The following is a 17,204-nucleotide window of genomic DNA, read 5'->3' as shown; positions in this document are numbered from 1 at the left end:
GTATTTGAATTCTTCCATTTCATAATGATTAGGATTCCCTGTTAACACAATAAGTGAAAAAATATGTGGCTGATCAGAACAGTACCATTTTGTGATTTGGGCCAAATAAAATGGATTTTAGTTATATTCTGAATTGTCAAGCAGTTCTTATGAACTATTTCGGCATGAGAAGGAAAGTAATAACATTTAATGAACTGGGTTTTAGGTGCTTTATCTTTCTCATTTAATCCTACAATTACTTCATGAAGTAGAAGAAAGTGAGCCTCTGAGAGGTTAAGTGACTTGCCCAAATTCACATGGATAGTAAGTGGAAGAGTTTGCATTTGAACCCAGGTCAATCTGACTCATGACTTCTGTTTCCACTACAGCACACTACCTCATTAAGCACAAAAATTGCAGGCCCCAAATACTGCTGTAAAGTTGCCAAGTAGATGTTTTTTTTGAACATGAGGAAAAGGAGTGTCTTCAATGATTTTATGTGATATGATACCACTACAGCCCTTTGCGAGCTCTTTTGGGTTACTTTTTATTTGTATTCTGTGGGGAGACTGTAATGTATGCTACTCAGTAAATATCAAAATTTGAAAATATCTAAGTGTTCTACAGTGTTTTTATGCCATTTAATGCAAAGTCTCCTGACGTACCTCACATGCTGATGTGTCTCATTTTATGTGCATGGCAAATTAGCTGTGAAGTACGTGAGGCTGGACTGACGGGTTTTCCTGAGACGTGGCCTGTTGCTGTTTCTTTGAGTCAAGTTAGTGTATTTGAGAGATTATATGTCAACTTATGCCTTCCTGATTTTGCCTAGGGTTTGGGGGATATAAACACTGTAAAATCTGTTTGGGCCAGTGGGAAAACAAAACAAAGATACAAGATAGTGAAAGAGTTAGACTGTACTTCAATTGTTTCTGTCTTCTGTCTTTACTCCTCAGGTAGCCCAGAATCAGCACCTCTCATTTTTCTCCCTGTTTGCTTTTATTTTAATTAATTAATTAATTAATTTATGGCTGTGTTGGGTCTTTGTTGCTGTGCGTGGGCGTTGAGTGGGGCTACTCTTCACTGTGGTGCGCGGGCTTCTTATTGTGGTGGCTTCTCTTGTTGCAGAGCACAGGCTTCAGTAGTTGTGGCTCATGGGCTCTATAGCGCAGGCTCAGTAGTTGTGGCGCACGGGCTTAGTTGCTCCGCGGCATGTGGGATCTTTCCGGACCAGGGCTCGAGCCCATGTGTCCTGCATTGGCAGGCGGATTCTTAACCACTGAGCCACAGGGAAGTCCCTCTCCCTGTTTGCTTTTATCTTCTGTTGAAATCATCATGTGTAATGAATTAATAGTCATGGTTCTATATACTTTTGAGCTAACTGATCAAACGTTCTCTCGAGTTTAGGTCAGTGTGAAGGGTTTATAGCACACCTAGAGGTGTCCAGCAGAGGAAGGCTAGCTTTGTTTCCATTTATAGTCATGGGTATAGTTTTAAGACTCCAGCTTTATTAATTAAAGCAAGGTATGTATGTATGGGGCTTTGGGACTTGTCACCACAGACCACCTTCTTCTGCATCAGACACCTCTTTTCAGGACTGTCTTTTTCCTGGGCTAACCATCTCTTAGTTTCTGTTTTTGAAGTGTATTTACTGAGGATTACTTTTTAACCAGGTGTATGTTCGAAGGGCTTATATTGCCTATGAACTTAACAGTGTACAACACCGCCAGCTTAAGGACAACACCTGCGTGGTGGAATTCCAGTTCATGCTGCCCACATCTCATCCAAACAGGTGAGTTTGAGCTGATGTGTGCACCTGAGCCAACCAGAGCTCTATCAGAGTTAAAGGGAGGGTGGGGGTGGATAATGTGTGTCTGACCATTCTGTATGGTTTTCTAAGCTAGAAATGTAGAGCAGAAAATGAACATGTTTAAACCATGAGAAGAAGAGCCTCTTGGTGTCCATTTCTTTTTTTATTTTTTTGATCTTTGATCTGGAGAGAGAAAGTATGGTCTAATTAAGATAGAAATTTAGGATTACTCCATTCATTCTCTTTTGTTAGAAATTTATTTATTTATTTATTTATGGCTGTGTTGGGTCTTCGTTGTGGTGCGCGGGCTTCTCATTGCAGTGGCTTCTCTTGCTCTGGAGCATGGGCTCTAGGTGCATGGGCTTCAGTAGTTGTGGCACACAGGCTCAGTAGTTGTGGCGCACGGGCTTAGTTGCTCCGCAGCATGTGGGATCTTTCCAGACTAGGGATTGAACCTGTGTCCCCTGCACTGGCAGGCGGATTCTTAACCACTGCACCACCAGGGAAGTCCCTTTGTTCTTTTTTTTTTTTCTTTGTGGTACGCGGGCCTCTCACTGTTGTGGCCTTTCCCGTTGAGGAGCACAGGCTTCGGACGCGCAGGCTTAGCGGCCATGGCTCACAGGCCCAGCCGCTCCACGGCATGTGAGATCCTCCCGGACCGGGGCACGAACCCGTGTCCCCTGCGTCAGCAGGCGGACTCTCAACCACTGCACCACCAGGGAAGCCCATAATCTCATTTATTTTTAAAGTATTCTGAGGCAGTGAAAACTTAGGAATTTCACCCACACATATGTTCATCTCCTCCCGTATTTTCATTCTTTTCAGTAATACCACAGGAAATACAAATAATCACAGCCAGTCTTAAGCTGCCCCCCTCCATTTCTGCTTTATGGGCTTTGGCTCTTCACTTTTTATTTCAAAGTACTATGTCTTTGGGGATCCTTAGTTATAGACAACAGAAATGGTTTTGTTCCAAATTGCCACTTCACCCAAAGCAATAGAAACTCTTCCTAGAGACAAAGAAGTGTGTGCTGAGACTTGCAGCCACTGGATGCCACTGTTGATCCAGGAGAGGTCGGCAGATGAGCAGCAGCATCTTCAGAAAAAGTACTTGTCTTCTTTGTCTGAGAAGGTCCTTTCACTTCTCTACCTCGAAAATACCTTATGGCTGGCAGAGAAAAGCATATATCCTTGATTTAGCAAGCATCTCTCGGTACATTTTTGCCCCCATGGATTTCAGAATCTCATTTTCTAGAAACGAATGGCTGTCCTTCAGCGAGCAGTGAGGTACTCACGGCACACATGGGCTCGGTGCTCAGGCTTCTTTCTTTTCCTGCGTTCCTTGAATAATTGTAGAGAACTACATGCTAAACTTAATGCTCTTTGTAATTCTCGGAACATTCTCCTTTTCTTCCTGCTTTCTACTACCTCATCCCTTTGGGCAGTGATTTGTAGTCAGGCCACAGAGCTGCTTGTGATTTCCTTCCTTCCCTCATTGCTCCCCTTGCCTTTCTGAATTGCTCTCCCTGTCCTACTTTTAAATTTGAGGATCTGTGTCCAATTTGGTGAGGGAAAGTCGATTGGAAAATGAGAGACATGCTTCTTAACTGTTTGTTAAGAAATCTTATTCACCTTTCCATCTCAAGGGTGGTTATTGGTTATTGCTGATATGGTTTCAAAACTTGTATACATGTCCCTCCCAACAACTGAGGTGTACACATTCCTCTGGATAAAGACCAGACCTGAACAGAGCAGTAACCCTGTCATCTTTCTAAAGTCTTCCTTGGTTGTATGTATACAGAATTATAAACTGCTGGATTATTATTATTATTAATGTAGATGTAAAGGTGAAGATAGGGAAAATAAAGGAGGAAAGAGAAAATAGTCTTTGTGGAAACCAGAAAACTAAAATTGCTTTAATGCTTTTTAGGTCTAAAATCCTTTTGTTAGTTTAGGAATAGAAGATGTATTATCAGATTTAATTACAGAATGCTATATTTAATTTTAGAGCATGGCTTATTCAGTTATTACAGATTTGCTACTTGAATTTAGTTTTGTAAGATTTTATATTTTCTTGTAAATGTTTTTGTTACAATTTGGAGTTATGACCTTATCCTGACACCAGTTGGTGTACTGCAATTCAATTCTGACACTTACCACCTGGAGTTAGATCAGATGCCACTAGTTAAGGGCTCAGTTCTTCACAAAACTACCTCTACTTCAGATGTGGCCACAAGTTGGGTTCCCAGGCCACCCACACTTCTGACCAACTGGCTACAAATTTGGGGGTTCCCATGACCCCTTCAGGTTCAATAATTCCCTAGAACAACTTAACAAAACTCAGCAAAACACTATACTTACGATCACAGTTTTTTTAATAAAAGATACTGATCAGGACCAGACAAGTGAAGAGATACATAGAGTAAGGTCTGGGGGGGTGGGGCGGGGCCTGAACACAGAATTCTTTCCCTGTGGAATCAGGGTACCTTGTCCTCCCAGCATATCAATGTGTTCACCAACCAAGAAGTTCCACTGAGCTTAAGTGCCCAGAGTTTCTATCAGGGTTTCATTACAATGTCACGATTGATTGACTCATTGGCCATGTGATTAAACTCACTCTCCAGCTTGTCTTCCCTCCCCAGAGGTCCAGCTGACCCTCTAATCACATGGTTGGTCTTCCTAGTGAGTAGCCCCTGTCCTGAGTTATCTCTTAGCATAAACTCAGGTGTGATCCAAGGGGCACATGAATAATGAAGGCACTTCTATTACTTGAGAAATTCCAAGGATTTAGAGTCTCTCTCCCAGGAACCAGGGACAAAGGCCAAATTCTTTATTATATCATAGGCCTGCAACCCTTACAAGAAGAATTCTAGGGTATCTTAGTTTTAGCTAGTTTTGAGTCAAGTTCCAACTTTTTTTCTAACCTCAGTACTTTTGTTCTTTTCTGTTCTTACTGTTTTGAACAAGCAGGCCATAAGCATTATTGTTTCTAATTCTACAGAAATAAATTACAGGAGACTGTCTACCAGCGTTTATTCCACCCTCAGTTCCTGTAAGGCTCAAGGACACAGTTATGTCCACTAACCTCTAGATCAGTGATTCTCAGAATTATCTGCAAAGTATTTTAAGAATACACATATGGGTTCCTGGCTCTTAAGATTCTGATTAATTTTGAACCAGAGTCCAGGGGACCACTTCTTGAAAAAGCTTCTCTGATAATTCTGTTGACCATCTACAATTGAGAATCACTACTACTAGACCAGCACTGTCCAATAGAAATATAATGCAAGCCACATATGTAATTTAAAATTTTCTAATGACCATATTTAATAAGAAACACACAAAATTACTTTTAATAACATTTTATTTAACGCATTGTATCCAAAATACCTTTTTTTTTTCTTTTTGGCTGGGCTGCATGGCTGGTGGGATCTTAGTTCCCCAACCAGGGATCGAACTCCTACCCTCTGCACCAGAAGCGTGGAGTCCTAGCCACTGGACTGCCAGGGAAGTCCCTCAAAATACCATTTTAATACGTAATAAAAAGTTATTAATCAGATATTTTCCATTCTTTTTACAAAGTCTTTGAAATTTAGAGTGTATTCTCTACTTCCAGCATGTCTCAATACAGGCTAGCCATATTTCCAGCGCTTCTAGCCACATAGACAGCTCAACTGTAGGCCAAGAATTAATTAGGACAATCACACTGAGTCCTCTTTGGTTTATGTTAATGGTAGTATCCCTAGGAGAGATTTTTTTTTCTTTTTACAAACTTTTATTCTTATGTTGCTTATTCTTGGTAGTTACAGCAATCATCCACTTCTGATACTGTAGCTATACTACAGTATTTTACACATGCTTTAAAAATTGTTCAGTGAGAACAGAGAACAGGCATATGAATATACATATTTTACATATCTAATGCTAAACAGAATTTTATATTTCCCCAATATTATATTCCGGGTTAACAAACCAAAAATTCTTGGGGTTTTGGTTTGGTTTGGTTTCTCTTGGGGGAGAAAACACATACATTCTTTAACCAGTTTTTGCATTTTCTTTCCTGGTACTTGGTCTTCCCATTTCTAGCCAGACATTCTTTTTTTTTTTTTAATGTTTATTTATTTATTTATTTGGCTGCGTCGGGTCTTAGTTGCAGCGTGCGGTCTCTTCGTTGCTGCACATGGGCTTCTCTCTAGTTGTGGCACGTGGGCTCTAGAGCGCGTGGGCTTAGTTGTCCTGCAGCATGTGGGATCTTAGCTCCCCGACCAGGGATCAAACCCATGTCCCCTGCATTGGAAGGCGGATCCTTTTTTTTTTCTTTTTCTACATTTATTCTTTTTTTTTTTTTTTAACATCTTTATTGGAGTATAATTGCTTTACAGTGGTGTGTTAGTTTCTGCTGTATAACAGTGAATCAGCTATACATATATCCCCATATCTCCTCCCTCTTGCATCTCCCTCCCACCCTCCCTATCCCACCCCTCTAGGTGGTCACAGAGCACCGAGCTGATCTCCCTGTGCTATGCGGCTGCTTCCCACTAGCTATCTGTTTTACATTTGGTAGTATTTATAAGTCCATGCCACTCTCTCACTTCGTCCCAGCTTACCCTTCCCCCTCCCCGTGTCCTCAAGTCCATTCGGAAGGCGGATTCTTAACCACTGGACCACCAGGGAAGTCCCCAGACATTCATTTGAAGTAGACTAAACTTGTCCAGCAAATCCTTGGGAGTATCTTTCTAAGCTGTATTATCAAAGCAAGACTACAGTCTCTTGTTGTGTATGGGGTCATCTGGTGGAATTCTATTCCTGTGGTTTGTTTTTGACTAGTGATTTAGCCCCCGTGGGTTGGGATGAAACATGGCTCTTTGTCTGTAAACTGACAATAGCCGAGTATTTTTTCAGGAAAATGCCTTAGATGCCACTTGGATTGAAGACCGTGTCCCATTTGCACGTTTTGATTTTTAGAGAAGCAGGCAAAACACAAGCAGCTGCCATTGCAAATAAGTGGAGCAGCCTCTGAGAAGGGAGAAGAAACACCCTTTTCAGCGCATTTGGGCAATTAGCACGTGGCCAACACGTTTGGTACCTTTTTGTTTAAGTTCATTTTGGAACTTTGTATTGCTTGACATTTTCTTATACCTAAAAATTTTTTTTAATTTTATTGTGGAAAGAACATTTAACATGAGATCTACCCTCTTAAATTTTTAAGTGTACAATATATTATTGTTGATTTTAGGTACATTGTTGTACAGCAGATCTGTGATGCTTATTCATCTTGTGGACTGAAACTTTTGTTTGACATTTAGTTACTCTGTGTTTCAGTATAATTTGATTGTTTTTTTCTAATACTCCTCACAATATTTTTTTTTTTAAAAAGGCAGCAGATGACTAAACAATTTCTTACCTCTGTGACTTTCTCATCATCCTTCTTGCTAGGCAGGCTTCAGCCAAGGTATGTCATCTACTTCCTGATCTTCTATGTAAGACTTTCAAATTTTTTATGGGACCTGTAGTTGCAACTTATTCGGCGTCCTCAGGTCTTATGCACCAGAGGATCCACATATTAGAGCTTTACTAAAGGAAGCTCCTGGCCTAGATATACCCTTTTCTTCTTAAAATTCCTTTCACTTGAACAGCAGCTACACTTGACTTAAGCATAGTAGGAAACCTATATATTTATATATGGAACACCTATATATATGGCAAATGTGTGGATTTTTTTCCCTTCTTTATCTTCTTAGCGTATAAGGACTATGTCCTATTGTATGTGAATTTTTTTGAGGGGAGGGGATTTTTGCTGTCATTTTTTTTTTTTTTTTTTTTTTTTTTTTTTTAATAAGGAAACACAAGCTTTATTTATTTATTTATTTATTTTTGTTTTTTGCAGTATGCAGGCCTCTCACTGTTGTGGCCTCTCCCATTGTGGAGCACAGGCTCCGGACAAACAGGCTCAGCGGCCATGGCTCACGGGCCTAGCCGCTCTGCGGCATGTGGGATCTTCCCGGACCGGGGCATGAACCCATGTCCCCTGCATCGGCAGGCAGATTCTCAACCACTGCGCCACCAGGGAAGCCCTGCTGTCATTTTTTAAAGGTGATTTGTAGCCAGTTAGCAATTGTCTTTAGAGGAGAAATGAGGGAGTTTCTTCAGTCTTTTTCTTGGTGCAGGAGTAGTCAGGATAGCTGGTCTGCACTAAGAGAACATTTTATTATTATTCAGACTTTTAGGACTTAATTCTTTTGTCTAAGATTCCATCAGGCCAGCTCTTTAGTGAGTTCAACCAGTATTTTACATGGATTAATCCTGGAGCTCAGACTGTTATCATTCAGCATTCCTTTTTCTCTGTCTTCTTCCAGCGAGGCTCAGGGTTTAGAGCCAGAGGTGGTGTGTGCGTGTCTTTTTTCTCATTCTGAAACCCTAGTTTTAGCACTCTGTGGTGCTGGTGATGGAAAAGCTTGTTACCCTAAAGCCTCTTCCTGAATGTATTTTTGATGATTCATCCAATCATTTGACATTCACGATTTTACTTAGCTTTGGACATATTAAGTAACTCAGAATAATCTGGAAACAAATAAGTTCTTTAGTCAGCCTATGTATTTGATCTTCTAAAATATTTATACAAACATATGTAAAGTATATTATCCCATAAACTCTGTGGCTATGCATATGGCTGTGCATATTATGACAGTCTGGGAGTATGAAATTTAAAACTCCAAATGATTTTCATAAGTAATACATATTAGTGAACATAGTTCATTTTTTTAAACTTTTAATCTGTGATGCAAATAAGAAGCACCACAATTGATGCAGAAGATGGAAGTCCATTTTGTTGTATACTTCTGTACATACATGATGGGTGAAGACTTACTGGTGTTTATTTCCACCTATTTCTTACATGGAAATCCATACTTCAGTTAATTTGAGTTGCGCTGCACTTTCTTTGCTATTTGCTCCTTGTGAATTTGGCCTTCTATGTTATAATGTTTTAACTCAAGCATTTTCCTCTTCTCCCATCTCACATCCAGAAGAGGTTGGCTGTGTTCTCCCCTGATACCACATGTTTTGGCCATGACTGAGTTTTGGCTGCTTGGCATCTTCAGAGTTTAGCTGTTGGTGGGTGGCCTTTGGGCTCTCTTTTCATGAAGAAGGTTGTGAGGAAGTTTAGAAATCAGAAGCCTTCTATGGGGCTAATCGGCAGCCCATTGCCATTCTTGAGGATTCTGATCATCTTTGATACCCAGAGATTAGACCCTTCTTTGGCTCGTACTGAGACACTCAAAAGTCATCCAAGTTGCAGCATTTTTTTAGCAGTGGGAGCACTTGGTTGTAGTTAGCAGGCCAGAATGAGCTATAAATAAGTAAAACTCTACAGTGCTTGCTTCCTTCATGCAGGGTAGTCTGCTGATAAGATGCAAGCATCTGGCATAAGAGAAGATTCTCAGCAGGTTTAAGTGCTTTCCTGTATCCATGGCTCAGCTTCTGGTCTCTGCTGTGTTATTTTGGCACTCTAGCCTTGGAAGATTGGAGAGTCGAGTTTAAAACTCTCAATATATCATTAGGGTAGCCCAAGGTCCCTTCTTGTCAAGGAAGACTAGCTGATTCCAGGGGGAAGGAAAAGCAGAATCTAGGGCACCTGTAAATCCCTGTAGTTTTGTGCTGTGGGTTTGTAGCTAATTATATAGCAGGCAATAGTAATATGTTGTAGCCCTGTTGGCATACTTGTTTCAGAAAGAGCAAAATCTCCCAGCAGAGCCAAGAAGGGGCTTTAAAGGGGCTGCCAATGAATGAAGCCACGATCATTTTATTGTAAACGAAAGCTCTGCAGTGGAGTCCGGGCATCTGAGCTGCAAGGAGGTGGGGGGGGAGATGCCAGTAGAAATACATGGTTCAGATGTGTTCTACAGCTCTTGATCTGGATTCTCCTGCAGAAGCATAGTCGCACAGGGAGACCACCACTGGTCACAGCCAGTCAAATTGCTGTTTCTCCTATGGTACTGCTGTTAGTGACTGCTAGTAGGTTATTCAGCCGACCTCTTCTGATTCTGCTTTGCTGCCTGATTTCAAAAGATTTGCCCTATCCTGGCTCTCAGTTACAGCTTGATGTAACCACTGCTTGTTTGCATGCATCCCCATCATTTTCATATAGGGTCTTTTTCTTCCCTTCCAGTTAGAAGGCAAAAGAATCAGGAGCATTTTTATATGATAAAAGATTTATGTAGGGCCAGCTAGAATCAAGCAAAATGAAATTCAGCTGGAAGGGATGGTAAAAGGCTCAGAGAACTTGTGACTGCCAGAGAAGTTGGTGTTCCTTAAATAAAGAGGGTTCAGCCAGAAGGCAGCAACTCTGACTTTGCTTTCGTATTGAAGCAGGCTCTCCAGCCATTCTAGGCAGGCAGGTCAGTAAAATCAGAGGTGACTTAATGCCGAGCACCTCAAAATTCAAAGGATTTCTCTTGTCCTTTTTTAAATTTAGTCAATATTGATGTGGAATGCTAGCCTCAGTAGCTGAGATGAGAAAATGCCAGGTCTAGATTCTGGTTTTTGACACCATATTTAGCAGTGTCCTTGGAAAGCTTCCCCTTTGGTTTCTCAGTGATCACATTTGTAAAATGGAGCTAATCTACTGGAAGGAAAATGATTCTAACATTTTTCACAACATTGTGAATGAAGATTCATCATCGTAAGTGCTCTGAAGAGCCTAAACAGGTGTCTTACAAGTGAATTTATACTCTTTTTGTATTTGAAAATGCAATTGATTGCCTTATCAGAGATTGAGAAATTTGATTATTTTTGCGTGATGAGTATGCAGTGAAATGTGGCAGATTTTATTTTATTTTTAGCTATATAAAGTGGGATATTTGACTCATACAATCTCTACGTTTGTTGGTTATTTTTGTGCAGACCACTGAGCTAGCTTTCTACTGTATCACAATAGTGTGCAGTATGCCACGTCGGTCATTTTCTTAAATTGATCAAATAGCCCCTGTATAGAGTTACAAAATATATAGATGATTGTTTTGGACGTGGCTAAGTATTTACCTGGTAGTAGAGAGTTTAACCTTCCTTCTCTGCTCGCCTCCCTGACAGACCCACAGAATCTTATTCTATTGATACCAAAGGGGATAAGCTGACTCTAAACTTACCTCCTAAGTGATTGATTTGAGGCCAGTCCTTTAAAAACTGGAGATGTTGGGAGTTTTGTTCTTATCCCATACTGTGTAGATGGTGCATAATTCCTATAACAAAGCAGCAGGGGGGTTCCCGTGAGAGCTTGAGGATTGCTGATGGAGAAGGGCTGGCTTTTTGTTGGTGGTGTTCTTTTCAATTCAGGCCTTTTTCTGCTGAAAACTTGGCCCTCATCCTGTGAAGACTCCCTAAGGGATGAGAGTAGTCACAGAAGCAGTGAGACCATTTTATTAGTGAAAAATATTGGTTAACAGTTGAGAGAGACTATACTGGTTTTTAAATTCGAGAAACCTGGATGGAAGGAGCCTGAGATTGCTTTGGTTGTAGGGTTCTTCTCTCTGAACTGAGGCTTATAGTTTAGAGACTGCAGGTGGCCCTTTTCTTTAGACTCCTTTTTATATCTTAAAAGGAAGACTTTCCTATATTTTCATTAGCATTTACTGTTAGTTTTCTGCTTCTGCTCTAGAACCTCTGCGTACTTTTTGTTTGTTGATGAGGGCCAAGTGCATTATAACTAAGGACCTCTTGTAAAATGAAACTCATCCCCCTGAATGAGAGGCTCAAAGACTCCAAACAGCAAAGGTGCAGGTTTTTGCACTCGGAGGTGGCTCTTGCTGCCTTATGAATTTGCTCTGTGATACAGGTTTGATGCAAAGAGCATTGCTACTCCCAAATCACACGAGGTATACAGTGTGTGTGCAGCGATATGTCATAGTTCTTTATTTACATGGCCGGCTCAGTCTGTTCTGCTCCTTTCGCTGCCATGGAAAGTGCATCATTTTCCTCCCACTCTCCTCCTTCCATATACCATCAGCACCACCCACTATGTTCTGCCCATTAAGTCCCCTGTGTGCCAGAAAACCCCAACAATGATTAAACGCTGATAAAAGAGTGTTAGAAGGTTAAGATAATCAACCCATCAGCCCCCTTATAGGACTCCTAAATTGTGGGTGGTAAGTATAACTTTTCCCTTTTAACATTGAAAATAAGGGTTTGATTTTTTTTTTTTTTTTTTTTCAGTTGAGGAAGTGACTGAGGTCAAATTAAAGGGGGAGAAAAAGCGTTGGTGTCAAAGACCAAAGAGAAGGCAGGAGACTTGCTTTTCACTTTCCATTCTTATCCTAGTCTTTCTTTCACGATTTGGAAATATTCTTTCTCAGGAAATTCTAGGGCTAGCCAAATTTAGGTTAAGGTTTTATTTATGGAAGGCCTAGAGATTTTAAGCTTACAGCAATTTTTAAAAGTCATTATTTCCCTAAATTCATTTCACTTAAAAATTATTAATTAATTCATTTTTAACAGTCTATACCACTCTAGTCATAGAATCATTAATCATCACATTCCTGCATGCTTTTCAGTTCCTTTAAGCTCCTATGGCACAGAGTATACTCCTTTCCTACACCACCTCCTACCCCCATCCCAGCCCAGTCTACAGGAGGAAGAGCAGGGTTAAAGAGAATTAGAAAAGGGAGCTGGGAGCCCAGGTGCCCGGCTTCTTTTCTCTAGAGGAGAGTTTGTAGGTTCATCACACATCCTAGAAAATCAATTAAGGTGGGAGAGGCTGTGGAATCAACTTCTCTGAACCTCCTTATTGCATTTTTAGTAAAATAGGAACAAGTTAAGAAGATTCTCTAAGAATTTTGTCGAGAATTATATTTCTTGTTGAAGCTTAAGATAATATACCATATTATACAGCTTTAATTTTCATGAGCCTGTGGTTTATTCTTACTCTGAATTATTATTTTGTAATAGAGCTATAAAAAATACTCCATGGTAAATACATTTTGACCCTTTCCATCAACAGCTGCTGTGGTGAGGTAGGTCAGGAGGCGGAGGCACCCGGGGGGTTGAAGGGTAATGAGCACTTAATTATGTCTGCCCAATGCCAGAGCTGCCACGCTGGGGCTCCTCACGACTGGTCTGTATCTGCTCTGACAATTCTTTTATTATGGCTTGCACTAACCTATCAATAACTAACTGTGGTTGTTTAATTACAGAGGGAACATCCCCACGCTAAACAGGTACCGTATATTTAGTTTTTTTTGTTTTTTGTTTTTTCTCCAATTAAAAGCACCTTTTAGGAAAATCAGGGGAAAAAATAACACTACACTTGACAAGCTAACATGTTATCTTTCTGCTAGGGAGTCCTGAGCTCCCCTTTGGACATACTAAATTATTTTTTCTGTTTGGAAAACATGTCTTCAGCTTTTCTTCAGCCATTCAAAAAGCAGTGCTTGAAAAGCCTCAGTATGGAACAGCTCCCGTCTAGCTATGTACAATAGGGGAATCCTCTGCCCGATGTTCAGCTTTGCTGTAAACATCTTATTTTGCTAAGTTCTCTGTTTGGGGCTTTCAGAGGAGAAACCCTTACAGTTACTCCTATCCTGGCAAATTGTTCATCAGTTTTTCAATTTATATTTTCTCTAATTTGCTTCTCCTTTTAGAGGAACACACATGCAGAAATAGCTGATCTCATGTTTTATCAGTTTGTTAGCTATTTTTCTATAAAGTGTTATGATGCTATGAAAGTCAAGTTTTATTTTAGACATGTAATGAGATTACATTGGAAGAGTGTATTTGAAGTTTTGACGTGTGTAGCCCTGTGAAACGTTTCCAGACCAGTAATAACACAAGTGGTATTTTAATATTTTGATTTCCTTCTGCTCCTGAGCCAAGCAAGGCAACACAATGCAAGTTTGAGAGGATAGCAATTCTGACTGGAATCCACAAAGTGCTTAAAGCCGTAACATGTTGGTGCTGACGTCTTTGTAGATGATCAGTTATTTGTTGAAATATTTATAGGCTTATGTTTATTTTGTCCCTCTCCCTTTAAATATTAAGTAATCAAAACTGTGTATAGCTTTTGGCATCCAATTTGGATGGGGAGAGGAAAGGGAGTGTTTTGTTTGGTCCTCTTGTCTGCTCTTGAAGAGTGGGCTTGCTTCACTCCTGCTTGCCTTTAGCTGTCCTGGTCCAAGAGCATAGTAGTGGGAGAAACTGAAATGTGGGCATTTCCGATGGGGTTCAGTTGAGTGAAAAAGATTCTTAACCCCATGTTTGCCTCAAGCATAGACTGTTAGCATCTTCAGAGGGGGTTTCCTTTAAGGGTTATCTGGATTCTCTTTCCTGTCTAATGCCAGGCAGGAAGAAAAGATACAATGCCTCACAAACTTGCTCCTTTACTAAATATATTTGGTGGTCCTAGAAAAGAATGATAGCACTTCTGAGTTCATACAGCTCTGAATCCCAGTTTCTAGTGAGCACCATGTGTAAGACTTGCTTGATGTGTGTTTCATTTGTCTGTTTCATTCATGGTATCAATGGTTTCATCTTCCACTCTACCTTCTAGTCCCTGGTACTGTCAAAGTTGAAGGACTTTTTCATAGTCATCATTTACCGAAGGAATAAAAACCGGGAGTGTCAGTCTCTAATAGTCTGTGTGAGCAGCACTCCCATTCTGTAAACAATTCCATTGCCTTTTATAATTACAGTTCGCAACAGAGTACGCTATGTACCCAGATCTATAGCCCACTTTGCTGGCTCTCTTGCCCCCTGCAACACTGCAGGCAGTGCACTTCAAGGAGATTTTTGAGCAGCTCCCCAAAGTTCAAGTGCCATTGCCTTGCTCTGAACGTGCTTCAGATCAGTATGCCAGTAACATGTTGGGCAAGTCCTGGAGGCATCCTTTAGTTTGGTCCTTCCTAACAGACTGTCCTGATTGACTGGGCATCACAAACACTTTACAGTAGTATCTGTCAGTACATACTGCTGAGGTGCCTCAAGGAATATCCAGATTCATTATGTTTTTAGATTGAACAAATCAGTTCTCTTTGAGCATCTCCGTTTACACTTGTTTGTCATGCTTATACATACTTTGAAACCCATGCTCTGCCCTTTTGTATCTTGCTGGGATTCATTAAGGGCTTTCAATGAAGATATGTTTACTTTGGTCTAGAAATGTGTTTAAATATAAAAAAGGAAATTTTGCAAAACTGTCTGTCTTTCAAAAAGGGAGAAGCTATAATCCTCATAACCGCGCTCCCCGTCAGCCCATTCAAGGAAAAAATAGATACCTCAGTAAAGTTGCTTTTACAGATTGTTACTTGTTTCTCTCTGATGAATTGTGTTCTTTATGATTTACTGAGCCATTCCAAATGACTTAGAGTTGTTGATACGCATATATCTATCTGTGAATAATCTATTACAATTCCTAGAGAAAAATGCCTTAAGTGTTGCCTAGTTACAGCTCACTTGGCTTGTTTACATCCTTTTAAAAGAGGAGATGTTTTAAGGAAGGGGAAGATGCAGGATGGTTTTTAACCCCTATATGCTATTCATTCGTTAGACATGTCATGATGTCATGGTATTAAAACCACCGTGATATTCCTGACAGTCCTTAGATTTTTATGTGGAGAAATTTGGGGGGGGGGGTGATTGGTAAAAAATATGGTTTGTGTGAGGGGAAATTGCAGTGGAAGGGTTCATGTGAATCTAGCAAGATGGCCTTACCTATAGGTGGGTAAAAAACCAAACCTGCTCTGCAACCTGACCCTGCTTCAGTTTCCTCCCAGCTCCTTTTCCCTGTTGTGACTCTCCCAGTCCTTGTTCCTACTCTCCTTGTCTAATGCACTTGATTGAATTACCATTTAGAATGTCCTTCTCCTCCAACCTCAACCACTATGGCATGACTCACGTAGCTAGTGTCAGCGACGTGCTGCTGGACAACTCATTCACTCCACCGTGTCAGCGGATGGGCGGAATGGTCTCTTTTCGGACTTTTGAAGATTTTGTCAGGTAAGGCACCATGGAACTGTGTCTATACAAGGGGAGCCTTGGGCATCTCAGCTTTGTTCCAAATGAATAGAGGTCCCCTGATTAGCCACGGGCCAGCTAAGGAGATGTAGCCCTTGCGGTATATGCTGTGGGAGAGGTGTAGGTCCTTCCCTTTCCACCTCTGTGCAGACTCTACAAGCCTCTACTTGTTTTATGAGCCTGGTCAGAAAAAAAGAAACAAACAAAAACCATCTTTTCCTTAGTAGCTAACACAAGAAACTGTCTGCTCTGTGATGAGTGAAATGTCAGGAGAAATTAAACACAACACTAGAGTGAGCCCCACCAGAGACGATACATCTTTCGATTAAATGCATTCAGCATCTATCTCTTGATGTATACTGATGCATTACCCTAGGGGGAGGGGTGATTACGTTGGCGTGTCACTGCTCTAGTCCCAGGCTCTTTCAGTTACTTTAAGACCGATGATGACAGCAGCACTGCTCATATCTTACATATGAAAAAAACAAAACAAAAAAGCTTCAGATCATTCTTTTTTAAAAAGAAGAAATATATATGGTTTATTAAAGTTTAAACAATCCATCCTCCTAATTTCTGCCACTTGGTGAAATTTTGCATGTCACCTCTAGCCACTGGTGATTCTATTCAGTTGACAATTGAGTGCAGGGTAGGATAGATTATTCTTTTAGACAGAGCTGGCAATGGCAGCGTTAGTTTCCTGCCACTTAGATTTTCTGCCACTTGGGTTTTCATCGTGGCTGTTTCTTTGGTATTTTTCAGGATCTTTGATGAAGTGATGGGCTGCTTCTGCGATTCCCCACCCCAAAGCCCCACGTTCCCTGAGGCAGGTCACACATCTCTATATGATGAAGACAAGGTATAGTGTCCCCTTTGGGAGACTGCTTTGCTCCTTCAGATACAGGATTTGTACTATATACTCTCTTTCTGATTGTAGAACATTGTAGGGAAGAATTCATCTTTTTACCCTACTTTATATTATTTAATTTTATATGCCTCATCAAAGTATTTTTAGAAACAGGTGGAATATAAATTCTAACCTAAAAATAAAAACCACTGTATTAATCATGGAATCCATAGCGTAGAATGAGGCTGTCTATATCCATTGCAGCTGCCTCTAGGTCTCTGAATGTTGTTTCAAAGACTTGAGCTTTGATTGCTTTAATTCTTACTCAGTAATGGCTTGTATATTTGCAGAGCAGTGCGTTCGTAGTCTTCAAGGAATTGTGGACTTTAGATAGTAGAAAAAAATCGACATTTTGTTTAAAATTTTGTCCTTTTATTAAACCCTTCTTTCCCTTCTTTTCATTTCTCTGCAAACACATCCTGTTTTTTCCCTACCAGGTTATTTTCCCATGGTTTGATACTTCCACTGTTTAGAAATATGTTATATGGGAATATGTTCAGATGGCTTCTTTCA

General features: G+C 40.5%; 1 protein-coding gene across 5 annotated transcripts in view; it reads left to right on the top strand.

Moving 5' to 3' along the window:
- The window catches only part of ACACA (acetyl-CoA carboxylase alpha), a 234,806-nt gene that overhangs the window by 106,151 nt on the left and 111,451 nt on the right, over positions 1-17,204 (top strand). For 4 of the 5 annotated variants that reach the window (XM_032617795.1, XM_032617791.1, XM_032617793.1 and 1 more), the window contains 4 exons: positions 1,653-1,771; positions 12,973-12,996; positions 15,626-15,769; positions 16,547-16,643. In XM_032617795.1, the coding sequence (XP_032473686.1) occupies positions 1,653-1,771; positions 12,973-12,996; positions 15,626-15,769; positions 16,547-16,643 (384 nt within the window). The remainder of the gene's footprint in view (positions 1-1,652; positions 1,772-12,972; positions 12,997-15,625; positions 15,770-16,546; positions 16,644-17,204) is intronic. The other variant, XM_032617792.1, reaches the window with a different exon arrangement.

The sequence above is a fragment of the Phocoena sinus genome, chromosome 20, assembly GCF_008692025.1.
Source record: "Phocoena sinus isolate mPhoSin1 chromosome 20, mPhoSin1.pri, whole genome shotgun sequence".
Taxonomy (NCBI): domain Eukaryota; kingdom Metazoa; phylum Chordata; class Mammalia; order Artiodactyla; family Phocoenidae; genus Phocoena; species Phocoena sinus.
The sequence above is the reverse complement of the archived record's forward strand: the minus strand, read 5'-3'. Positions and strand labels throughout refer to the sequence as shown.